The 12,992-nt window shown below is 34.8% G+C and overlaps 1 protein-coding gene across 2 annotated transcripts in view; it reads right to left on the bottom strand.

Annotated features, from left to right (window-relative positions):
• Positions 1-1,482: 1,482 nt before the first annotated feature.
• Positions 1,483-12,992, bottom strand: part of LOC107453695 (proline-rich protein 36-like) — a 36,108-nt gene continuing 24,598 nt past the window's right edge. For both annotated transcript variants that reach the window (XM_071177536.1, XM_071177537.1), the window contains exon 2: positions 1,483-7,790. In XM_071177536.1, coding sequence (XP_071033637.1) covers positions 1,802-7,790 — 5,989 coding nt within the window. In that variant the 3' untranslated portion in view covers positions 1,483-1,801. The remainder of the gene's footprint in view (positions 7,791-12,992) is intronic.

Here is a 12,992-nt window from a genome sequence, read left to right as displayed (position 1 = left end):
AGTCCAAACTTAAGACCGCTCTCCTAACCAAGCAATTGGGACCATATTTCCCGGACTGCGGCTACTCCCAATATTTTGGCGGACAGAAATTCGAATCAGTCGGAAAAACGGTATTTTTATTCAGAGAAAGTACGTTTTGTGTCCGATTTCGTAACTTAAAATATCGCCAGCACTAATTAATTAGCATATTTGAGGTAACCCCCTCAAGCCATTTAGATTGAGTCCTAGAATGTGAAGATCCGATCATTAGATCAAAAGTTATTCAGAGTGGTCAGTTTTTTTTTATTTTGCACACTGTACAATTTTAAATCTCAAAATATCTGAAATTCTACTTATTTAAAAAGGTGGACCAGTCGGTCGCGAGGGATATTAATACAAAATATTATTGAAAAATTTTCATTTATGCTTCATTTATTTCATTCATTTATTTCAAAATATTCTTACTCTCCTCATTGATGTTATGAAACATAAAATTCGCAAATGTTTTTCAAAATTATACACATGCATTGAATTTTTCAACTTTGGTTTACATTTGTAATACACACATGATTATCATTATTTAATTTCCTCTTTTTTTGTAAAATATAATAATCAGAACTGCGAGGCGCATCCAGAAAGTAAGTTTCCCTAATTTACAAAAAGAAAGAACTCATACTTTCAGGAATATATTTGTTGGCAACAAGTACAGCAATGTTTCAGCTATTTTTCAACATAGCAACCACCAAAATTGAGACACTCGTCGTATCGTGGGATCAACTTTTGTATCCCTCTGTCATAGAACTCTGCCGCCTGTGAATGGAACCAGCGTACGACAGACGTCTTCAGCTCTTCGTCGTTTCCAAAACGCTCACCGGAGGACAGGAATTTCTTGAGGTGCAAGAAAACTTGAAAATCGCTGGGAGCAATATCAGGCCTGTAGAGTGGATGATCAAACAACTCCCAGCCAAATTCCGTCGAAACAGCTGCTGTGCGTCGTGCCAAGCATTGTCATGGAGGAGCATTGTCATGGATTGTCGAGGACAAGCATTGTCATGGAGGAGCGCAACACCTGCAGTAAGCATTCCACGACTCTTGTTTTGAATGGCACGTCACAATTTCAGCAGTGTTTCACAGTAACGGTAGACGTCTGTCACACGCTGGTTCCATTCACAGGCGGCAGAGTTCTATGACAGAGGGATACAAAAGTTGATCCCACGATACGACAAGTGTCTCAATTCTGGTGGTGGCTATGTTGAAAAATAGCTGAAACATTGCTGTACTTGTTGAAAATAAATATATTCCTGAAAGTGTGAGTTCTTTTTTTAATAAATTAGGGAATCTTGCTTCCTGGATGCGCCTCGTAAATGAGCAAGTAGTAAATCTATGACTTATTCTGAAATAATGAAAATTGTTATGTGTGAGCATTGATAAAAGTACAAAAATGAAACTTACTGACTTTTGTGACAACATAGTCATTTCTCTAACTACAATAAATATTGCAAATTGATTTAAATAAAACATTTATTTTATCATTTTCAATTAATCTTACACAAAGATCTAACTGAATTTAAATAATTACAGCATACCAACAATACTATTGCGTAAAAGAAATAATCGAATTTGAATCATTGTAGCCTGCAAGCAATACTATTTCGTAGAAGAGAATATTATAATGAGGGGATGGTCATCAGAACCTAAAAACTGTAGAATAACTGACCAAAGCATACTTTAGCATAAGGAAATTGATGTTTAATTGTTTTCTTTTACTATTGGTTCTTTACTCTCACATTGTCTTTTATTTGCTTCTTCTGAAATAGGTTGATCAAAACAATATGTCATTGAACGCATTGATATATTTGAAAGTATTTCCTAATGCTGGGGGATTTCTTATACATTGGTAGTCAGCAACTCTAATTATTTCAAAGGCAGATATCAAAGTTTGCATTATAAGTTCCATGAACAGCTCAGGTCGGCTGAGATAGAAATGATCCATTTGCAAATCAGAGAAAATGGATTGCAGCTCATTCACTATGACCCTTAAATCAATTGTCTGGGGAGCAGTACCCTTCGCTTTCAAAAGTATTCTAATTATTGACGGTATGGTTGATTTACTATCTCGTAAAATAGCATTGAAGACATTTTCGATTTGAGAAAGTCCTAAACCTTGATAAGGACTATATCCCATATTCTCGTATCCAGGGGATATTTGCACAGGAAGATATTCCATCTGAGGCTCTATCTGATATCCCATATGCCTTTGGGGATACCGGAATCGAGTATATGATTCCTCATCGGGTGCAATTAATCGATCTCCAGACCGAAGTGGAGGTGGTGCAGCTGACCCTTCTTGTGTAGGTGGTACTAATCCAGTTGCTTTTACTCCAGTAGTAAGTGCGGGTTCAGGAACTTGTTCAACTGGCTGTGGTGCAGCAGGTTGGGGAAGCGGAGTTGGTTCTGCATCCTTAGCTGGTTTTGAATCTGATGATATCATTACCTGTTGAATTTGGTTTTTAGGTGCTTTATCACCCGGTTTGCTACCAGTTCTTTCTTGCATTATATTAATAGAAGTTTTCTTCGATGATGTTTTGTCTTTTGGAGGCGGTTCGTCAAGTTTCGGAGTTGGAATGGGTTCTACTTGAGCTGGCTCGGGTGCGATTGATGGAATAGCAGGTTGCGGAAGCGGAATTGGTTCTGAAGGTTGTTCTGACTTAGATTTTACTTCCTTGGAAGGTTTGGAACTTGATGACACCATTATTTGCTGAATTTGATTTTTCGGTGCTTTACCTCCCGGTTGGCTGCCAGTCCCTTCCTGCACTATATTAATAGATTTTTCTTCAGTTGTTTTTTTGCTTTCGGGAGACGACTCCAAGGGTTTTGGAGCTGGAAGCGGTTCTGGCTGAGGAGCAGGAAGAGGCTCTGGCTGTGGAACAGGAAGTGGTTCTGGCTGTGGAGCGGGAAGTGGCTCTGGCTGTGGAGCGGGAAGTGGCTCTAGTTCTGGAACTGGGACTGGCGTTGGCTCAGGAACTGGAGAATCTGGTGTGGAATCTGATGAAATGTCTATTTTTTGTTCCGAAGGTTTGGATTTAGAATCTTCAGTCTGCATAACCTGTTGAATTTGATTTTTAGGTGCTTTTTCACCAGGCTTATCATCAGATCCTTTCTGCATAATATTGATGGAAGTTTTCTTAGACGGTTTCTTTTCTTTTTTCTTAGGTTCTGGTGATAATTCTGGCACGGGCTCAGCTGGTTTAACAATTTGATCAGGCTCCTTCGGTTTCTCTGGTTTAGACTCTTCTTTAGAAGGTTTAGAGTCTTCAGACAACATGATCTGTTGAATTTGATTTTTTGGAGCACTGGAAGGTCCAGGTGAACTACTTCCTCCCTTCTGCATTATGTTAATTGATGTGTCTTTTGTAGAACTTTCTTTACTTGGTTGTGGAGTTGATACTGGCACCTCTGGCTCAATAGGTTCTGGTTGTAGCGAAGGCAATGGTTCTGGCTGTGGAGCAGGAAGTGGTTCTGGCTGTGGAGCAGGAAGTGGTTCTGGCTGTGGAGTAGGAATTGGCTCTAGTTCTGGAGCTGGGACTGGCGTTGACTCGGGAACTGGAGAATCTGGTGTGGAATCTGATGAAATGTCTATTTTTTGTTCCGAAGGTTTGGATTTAGAATCTTCAGTCTGCATAACCTGTTGAATTTGATTTTTAGGTGCTTTTTCACCAGGCTTATCATCAGTACCTTCCTGCATTATATTGATTGAAGTTTTCTTGGACGACTTCTTTTCTTTTTCCGTAGGTTCAGGTGATAATTCAGGTAAAGGCTCTGCTGGTTTAACCACTTGTTCAGGCTCCTTTGGTTTCTCTGGTTTAGACTCTTCTTTAGAAGGTTTAGAGTCTTCAGACAACATGATCTGTTGAATTTGATTTTTTGGAGCACTGGAAGGTCCAGGTGAACTACTTCCTCCCTTCTGCATTATGTTAATTGATGTATCTTTTGTAGAACTTTCCTTACTTGGTTGTGGAGTTGATACTGGCACCTCTGGCTCAATAGGTTCTGGAGTCGGTATAGGTTCAATTGGTTCTACAGCTGGAGCTTCTATGGGTTCTTCTACGTTAGGTGCAGATATAACTGGTAGAGGAGCAGGAGCAGGTGTTGGTTCAACTGGTGCTAGAGATGGAATTGGAGCAGGTGTAGGTCCAATTTGTTGAATATCTGGGATTGGTGCTGTTTGTGGCCCTTTACCCATGTGCAACGATATTATCTGTTGGCGCGGTTTTTCATAATCTATGTCAGATTCTGAATCTGAGTCACCAGGCAACATAACTTGTTGGATTTGTGTTCTGGAATTACGATGTTTGTGACCACCTCCTCTCTGTACAATGTTTATACCATGCCTTTTGTGGTGATGGTGGTGGTGGTGGTGATGATGGTGAGGTTTTGGTAATGGCTCAGGGACTGGTTCAGGAACTGGTGTAATATCTTGTTCAGGTAAAGGTGACTCTTTGATTAAATTATTAGTGGGTGTAGCCGTTTGATCATCAATACTTATTATTTGATTTTTAGACTGCCCTGGTTCCGAATCAGACATCATTATTTGCTGGATTTGGTTTGTGGGAGAACTAGAATCATCTCGGTCGCTTCCCCCACCATCTTGGACAATGTTAATGGAACCTTCTTCAGAAGAACTTGAGGAATCTTCTGGCGATGAAACTGGCTCAATAAGTGGTTGTACTGGAGTTGGAATTGGCTCAGGAATCGGAGAGGGTTCAAGTGGTTGTGGAACTGGGGATAAGGAACCTTGGTTCACAGGTGGTATTAATCCTCCACCCAGCGCACCAGTAGTGTAGGACACGGTTTCCGGCTGCACTGGCGTCAAAGGTTGAGGAATTTCTGGAGCTGGAATTGGTGTAGGTTCAACTGGTTGACTACCGGTATCTTTTTCATGAATTGAAATGCTTTGTTTCTTCTTTGGTGTGGATTCAATTGGCTGAGGAACAGAAGAGGTAGTTTTCGAACCTATTGAAATTGTTTGCTCATGCGTTGCTTCAGGCTCAGATCCTGAACCAGAATCTAACATAACTTGTTGAATTTGATTTGAAGGACCACTTGAAGTATCAGGTGAGCTACCTCCTCCTTCTTGCATAATGTTAATTGAAGTTTGTTTCGTGGAACTTTCACTGCTCGGTTCAGGTTCTGGTGTTGGTAAGGGCGTTACCGGTTCTAGAGCTGGTGTTGGTTCAACAGGAAGAGGAGATGGAGTCGGTGCGGGCTCTATCGGTTTAGGTACTGGTTCAACTGGTTTTTCCGCTGGTAGAGGAGCTGGAATTGGTGCAGGTTCAACTGGTTTGCTACCAGAAGATTTGGTGCCTTTTTCATGAATTGAAATGCTTTGTTTCTTCTTTGGATTCTTTGGTGTAGATTGGACGGGCTTAGGAACAGAACTAGTACTTTTTGAACCTATCGAAATTGTTTGTTCGTGCGTTGCTTCAGGTTCAGATCCTGAACCAGAATCCAACATAACTTGTTGAATTTGATTCGAAGGACCACTTGAAGTATCTGGTGAGCTACCTCCTCCTTCCTGCATTATGTTGATTGAAGTTTGTTTCGTGGAACTTTCATTGCTCGGTTCAGGTTCTGGTGTTGGTAAGGGCGTTACGGGTTCTAGAGCCGGTGATGGTTCAGCAGGAAGAGGAGATGGAGTCGGTGCGGGCTCTACTGGCTTAGGTGCTGGTTCAACTGGTTTTTCCGCTGGTAGAGGAGATGGAATTGGTGCAGGTTCAACTGGTTTGCTACCAGAAGATTTGGTGCCTTTTTCATGAATTGAAATGCTTTGTTTCTTCTTTGGATTCTTTGGTGTAGATTGGACGGGCTTAGGAACAGAACTAGTACTTTTTGAACCTATCGAAATTGTTTGTTCGTGCGTTGCTTCAGGTTCAGATCCTGAACCAGAATCTAACATAATTTGTTGGATTTGATTCGAAGGACCACTTGAAGTATCTGGTGAGCTACCTCCTCCCTCCTGCATTATGTTGATTGAAGTTTGTTTCGTTGAACTTTCACTGCTCCGTTCAGGTTCTGGTGTTGGTAAGGGCTTTACTGGCTCTAACGCCGGTGTTGGTTCAACAGGAAGAGGAGATGGAGTCGGTGCGGGCTCTACTGGTTTAGGTGCTGGTTCAACTGGTTTTTCTACGGGCAGAGGAGCTGGAATTGGAGTAGGTTCAGCTGGTTGACTACCAGATGGTTTGGTGTCTTTTCCATGAATTGAAATGCTTTGTTTGTTCTTTGGTGTAGATTCGACGGGCTTAGGAACAGAACTAGTACTTTTTGAACCTATCGAAATTGTTTGTTCGTGCCCTGCTTCAGGTTCAGATCCTGAACCAGAATCTAACATAATTTGTTGAATTTGATTTGAAGGACCACTTGAAGTGCCAGGTGAGCTACCACCTCCCTCCTGTATGATGTTAATCGAAGTTTCTTTCGAAGAACTTTCAGAGCTTGATTCAGAGATAGAGGGCTCTGGTGTTGGTAAGGGCTTCGCTGGTTGAGGCACCGGTAGTGGAGCTGGTGCAGGCTCTACTGGTTCAGGGACGGGCTCAACTGGTTTTGCTGCAGGTACAACTGGCTCAGGAGCTGAAGAATCAGAGCTGTCTGAATCTATTGAAATTGTCTGTTGGCCCGGACCCGTTTCAGTTCGTTGCATTAAAACTTGCTGAATCTGATGAGCACTGATATCAGATCCAAACAAATTCTTTATATCCTCAGGAGAAATATGTATGGTTTGTAGGTTAGGTGGCTGTAATGTTATTGTTCCAGGTTCTGTGAATTCAGGAAGAATTACTTTACTTATTCGACCTAAGTTGTCTCTTATAACCTTTGGTGTACTTCCAGATGCACCGAGAAATATATCTACAAGTTCGCCATCAGGTCCTTTAACTTGGAAATATTGATTTGCTGGATTCTTTTTCGGAAGTATAATGGTTTGTATTGTTTTATCAGATGAAGTTACAATGCCTGGCGTTATACCCTTAGATCTTTTCTGTCTCATGATTCTTATTATTTGTTCTCTTGGTCCCATAATTGTTACTTCCTTTGGTCCTCCTTTTCCAATACCGAATAATCCAGGAAGCATAACCTGTTGAATCTGGTAATCGGGACCACTGCCGTGTTTTTTACCCCCACCCTCCTGCAAAACTGCAACTAGCTCGTTCACTTGACCAATGACAGTTTGCGGGTGAACGTACTCCGCTCCTTCTGGTAGAATAATCTTCAATATCCTGTTATCAGCCCCAAAAACAATACCAGGAGTTGTACCACGCTGGGCATATTCAATATTTGGTTTATATTCCCCTAAATCTTGTCCATTATATGTGTTTCCTCTCATTTTATATACTGTCATTCTATGAGGAAGATGCGGGGACAAAGGCGGTCTTGGTGCATGCTTAGGTTTTTTCACAGGCTGTACTGGTTGAGGTGGTTCAACAGGCTGTACTGGTTGAGCTGGATGCACTGGTTGAACGGGCTGCACTGGTTGAGGTGGTTCAACAGGCTTTACTGGTTGAGGGGGTTCAACAGGCTTTACTGGTTGAGGTGGTTTTACAGGCTGTGCTGGTTTAGCTGGTTGTACAAGCTTTGGTTCCGTTGGTTTTACAGGCTTTACCGGTTGAACCCGTTTCGCTGGTTGCGGAGGTTGAGCCAAACCGGTTTTTACTGGTGCTGGGTTCATACCTGCTGCTTTAACTCCTTTAGTCAATTGAGGAGGAGGAGGAGGTTGAACTTGCGGAACATTAAAAGTTTCTTGCCCATATTGCGTGTACCTAAATATAATTCTTCAGTTATTATATTTATTTAATTGTAACTTAACGTTAATTGAAAAAATGAAAAAGAATACACAGATATTACTTTATAAACAAAATAGACATACTTTAAAGAAATGTTATTCTTCCGTATTTTCATAGCAATGCTAATCATTAACCATCTTACTTGTTTATTGTGTTTACCTCAAACCTAAGTTATTTCTTTACCCGACAAGTACGACTTTTTTCAATAACAACAACTACTTTGTTATACAAAACAATTCGACAAAAATTTCAAATTTACAAGTCAGTTTTGCTTATTTTAATACTCCGAGAAATTAATAAACAATAAATTAACCTCATGGAGTATTAAAAAAAATTACTAAGAAAATAAGAATAAGAAATAGAATAATTAAGAAATAAAGTTATATAAAAATATATAAACAAACAATAAGATTTAAAATCAAGTGGTATCCAAAGAACATACGGTAACAAAAGGATACCAAGAAATATTATGTTAGAATTACGCACCGTTTAAACAGCAATAAATAATATTTTTTCATTAGCTCAAACTTTTATTTACTACATGGATTACTTATGATATAAATTGACCAATGTAATTTATTAAAAATATTTTTTTTATTAATTGTTAATGACCATTCATTGTTACAACTTCAGTTTCGTGTTTTGTATATCAATACAATAAATAAACGAATATTACTACTTGTTCTTCCTTATTCTGCAGAATAAATATTTTTATGAGTACGTTTGTTAATAGTTTTAGAAAGCGTCATTTCTTTTCCTTGAAAATTACATTTTATTCTTTAAATTAACTTTCCAAATTTTTTATTGTTCCACATTTTTTAATTTTTTTTTATTTCAAATATTTATTTTTATGTAATTTTTTAATTTTTATGGCAACGGTGTTCTTCTGGTACGATTTTTGTTACATATATCTATCTTCTGTAAACCTTTTTAAACGTAACTATTCAGTGACAGTGAGAGCTTGAAACATGTCGGCTGTTATTTCCTGTTTCTATATTTTTGAAACGAGTTAATGTTGTTACCCTATTTTTATTTTTGCTTTCATGGTTAAAACTTGATAACCAAAGATAAGGTACTGTTTTTTCCCATATCAGTAATAAAACAAACTGACAAAAAAAAAAAAGCTTTAATGTAGCAAACGTTGAATTTCTTATTTAAATTAAGTATCTAATTTCTGAAACGCGCATTTTTAGATGTGTCCATTTTCTTGAGCAAACATTTTGAGCTATGTCCAAAATATAAAACTGATTGCTAATATTCAAGTCCACCCTGCCACCAAACAGGTTTTGATATTCTGTGTTCCCGCCTTCCTTAATTGTTGACTTCGTTTTGCTCTGCTTAAATATTAATTTGTGATTGATTATGTTAAAACTTTTTTGCCTCCATTTTTTTTATAAAGATCATATATATTGGTTATAGCTTATTAAATAGTCCCGTACAATAATTAACTAGAAAAGAAAATTCAAATTGTTAATAATAAGCTCATTTCGCTTTCACGTAGTATCGTGGTACCTTCGTGTATCGTAGTATCGTGGTACGCTAAATATTATTTTCTGTAATTTAATATGCGCATTTTATTTTAATATTTATCTTCCATACATTTACTCACAAATACCAGAATTTAAAAATTTAAAACATATTAACCTTTGAATAAATTTAATAAATAATAAATTTTCAATTTTCTTTATGTTACTTTTTTTAAAAAGTTTCTACGTGCATCTATGGACAAAATTATATGACTTATTTATGTCCCTAAGAAAATTATTTTGTATCTTGCTTCTATAGATAAAAGTTACCAATGCAATCTACTTTTTTCCATCATCATATTCTTAAAATAATTTAAACAACATTTTCATTAAATTGATTTGAAGCTTACGACATAAATTGAATAGATTAGATTAGATAAGATTTAGTTTTTTAATTTTAAAAATGCTGAATTAACTTATTTCTGGAACAGAAACTAGTGTTTAATTTTTCATTAAACTAAACAAAGTTTTGCCACTCCTTGGCTTTATTAATGTGGTGCTGCCATCTATTAACTATGTTTCAAACTTTTTCTGCAATGTTGTTAGGTTAGTAGCATTGATTTAAAGTAAATAAATAATAAAAACCAAAGAGAAAAAAAAAGGATCGCTTTTAATTTTTCCAGCTATTCTATTGTTATTTGTTCAGATAAAAAGGAAATGCATCAAAGCGAAAAAAATAATTTTCTCTATTATTTTTCTTTCATTATAGGAAAAAAATGAAGTAGGTAATTTAATTATATTAATTTTTAATGCAGCAATTACGTTACATTGCATTGATGATGTAATTATTAAATTAATATTATAGTTATTACTATTTTATAAACATTAATATGACAGTGGGTTAATTATATTTACAAGAAATTAACAATTAGGTTATTATAATGTTATTAAATTACTAACTAATTTAATTGATTAATCTAATTAATTGATTAATTGATTAATCTAATTAAATGATTAATTGATTAATCTAATTAATTGATTAATCTAATTGATATTATTAAATTACTTAGCAATTAACTCTTAATTTAATTCATTTATTTTTTTTAATTTAAGAGTTGTAATTGACTAGATATTTCATAAAACCCTTGAAATTGGAAACTCTTAACATCTTAAAAAATCCTTGATTTGCCCTCTCAATATTTCTTACTAGTTAAAAACTTTATCGCTCAAAACTACCGGATCTCAGAACAATATTCAGGCAGCTCTATTTAAAAAAATCATAACTGAGTACCTTGCAACCAATCACATGGTCATATTTAATCACGTGTTTGTGCATAGAGTGTTAATATTACAGAATTAAACCTGAGGTTAAGTATCACGATGAACCAATTTTCGGATCATATTTAATTGGATACTTGCAAACAACGTTGCTCTAATGTGTCGAACTCGATTAACTGATTCACACGTGACGTCACTTGCAAGTTTCCAATTAACATTCATAAATATCACCAAAACAATAATGTAATCGATTTCATTTCGCCTTACTTTTGACCAGAGGTGCAGCCAAGACTTTTTCTTTAAAGAGACTGAATTTTTAAAAGAATAATTGGAAAAATTCTTTTGCATTGCTTGCTACTGTTGCTAAAGTATTTACACTTACGCAGAAATAAATGAAAAAAAATAGAAATATGTAATATAATAAAATAAAACCGTATGTTTTTAATGTGTATTTACTTGGAAAATGCACAAATCGAATTAATTAATTTCTTTCCATTCAACCATCAATTATTTAAGCCACTAAATTTTATTATTTTTCGCAAAAAAAAAAAAAAAGGTTTATTATTTTTGTGTAAGTCAGGCGTTATTCAAAGGTTTATAGGTTTATTATTTTTTGATATACAAAATCTTTAGAGGGTTTCTTTTCCAATATCGTTAACTTTTAGAATCGAAATATCTCAGTTACGAAAACATTTTTATATGATTGAGAATAAAGAAAAATGGCTCTATCTGTAATCAAAAGGTTACTATTCATTATTGAAGCATTAACAAAAACATTATTATGCATTACTGTTGCTAGTTTTGGAACCTGTTTTTCCTCGAAAAAAAAAGCTACATTCTTTATTACATGACCAATAGAATTAATTTGTTATTCTCAAAAGTAACTAATTTTATAAATCCGTTTGGATAATTAGAACGATACAGTTCTATAGTACATCCCTTTTTAAAGCACTTCTATGAATTGTACTTTTGAATTTACCCGGTTGTATTTGCCTTAATACTTTAAAAAATAATACGGGTTTACTAATTCATGGCAGACAAGATTTTCCACAATTGTATAAATATAATTTTTGAACTAATTGTTAGTGACACTAAGATTTTTTTCCGTAACTAATTATCATTTTTGTGAACCATATTTTTTTTACAAATTATGTTATCTTTATTTTTGTGAAAGAAATCGCAGTGATATCGTAAATCATTTTCTTAGTCTTGATGCATATTTTACAGTTGAATTTGCACTTAGTACAAAACTTTCAAACTTGTTTATTTATTTTTCTTGGCTGCCTTTTCTTTTGACATTATTTGATTTATGAGAACATGATTTAGAATTTCAGCTTACACGAACAAAGAAGCGGTTTCATATAACTTTCATGAAACTAGTTCGTAATAACACCCTGTTATCGTTTTGATTTTAAATTTCATTTTTCTTGTACTTTCAACGGAGTAAATTATATGCTTTACTAATTACTTCTATTCATGGTTTGACATGATTATTTACTCTTATTCATGGTTTGGCATCATTATTTACTCATATTCATTATTTGACGTTATCATTTACTTCTGTTCATTATTTGACACTGAAAATGATTCAATTGATAAAGCCATCTAGTTTTACTGTAATCAAAATTTTTTTCGCTGAACTAATAGTTAGAAAATAATTTTAAGCTTATTTATTTTTTAACTTCTCTAAAAATAAGCGTTTGGTAATTTGATATAAACTACAATATTTCAAATAAAAAATCGTATTTTTCAATTTTTGTTGCTTCTCTCTAAAGTCGTAAATATCTGATAAAATTATTAGATTTTTTTAAACGTAGAAATTATTTGTTTTCTACGCACTCACAAGATAGCAAATTCTAAATAATAAAAAACATCATTGTATAATTTTTTTTTAAGAAAATATAAAAAATTTTGTTTTTCTTTACGTAAGTCTCTTTATTAATACATTTTTTTTATATAGTTACAATACACGGAATAACAGAATATAATAAAAAATTCAATCAAAAGGTGTATTTGTTTTTTGTTTTTTCATAGTGTATTTCTTATAAATCCGACATTTAATCAGTATTTTCACATAAAATTCTTCATGTCTACTCTCATTTGAAGAAAAACAATAAAACATTTTATTATTTTATAACATTTCAAAAACATACATTGCACCGCATGATAAATTACGTCATACTCTTGCAATAAAATAAATAGAATCTCTGTAATTCTATAAATGTGTTTGTAGAGATGCCTTTTATTATTGTATACAATAAAAGTAACACAATAAAATTGCGTTAATATTTTTTTCTAATACATCTATTAAATATTTTTTAGTTAAATATTTACTTCTTTGAGGATACAAAAAAAATTATTTTTATTAATGTAATATTTGGGCTGTTAAAATTTAGCAATCAATGTAATATCACTGTCCTCAATATTATCTTCA

Source organism: Parasteatoda tepidariorum, chromosome 2, assembly GCF_043381705.1.
Source record: "Parasteatoda tepidariorum isolate YZ-2023 chromosome 2, CAS_Ptep_4.0, whole genome shotgun sequence".
In the NCBI taxonomy this organism is placed as follows: domain Eukaryota; kingdom Metazoa; phylum Arthropoda; class Arachnida; order Araneae; family Theridiidae; genus Parasteatoda; species Parasteatoda tepidariorum.
Note: the sequence above shows the minus strand (reverse complement) of the source record. Positions and strands in the feature narration are given on the sequence as shown.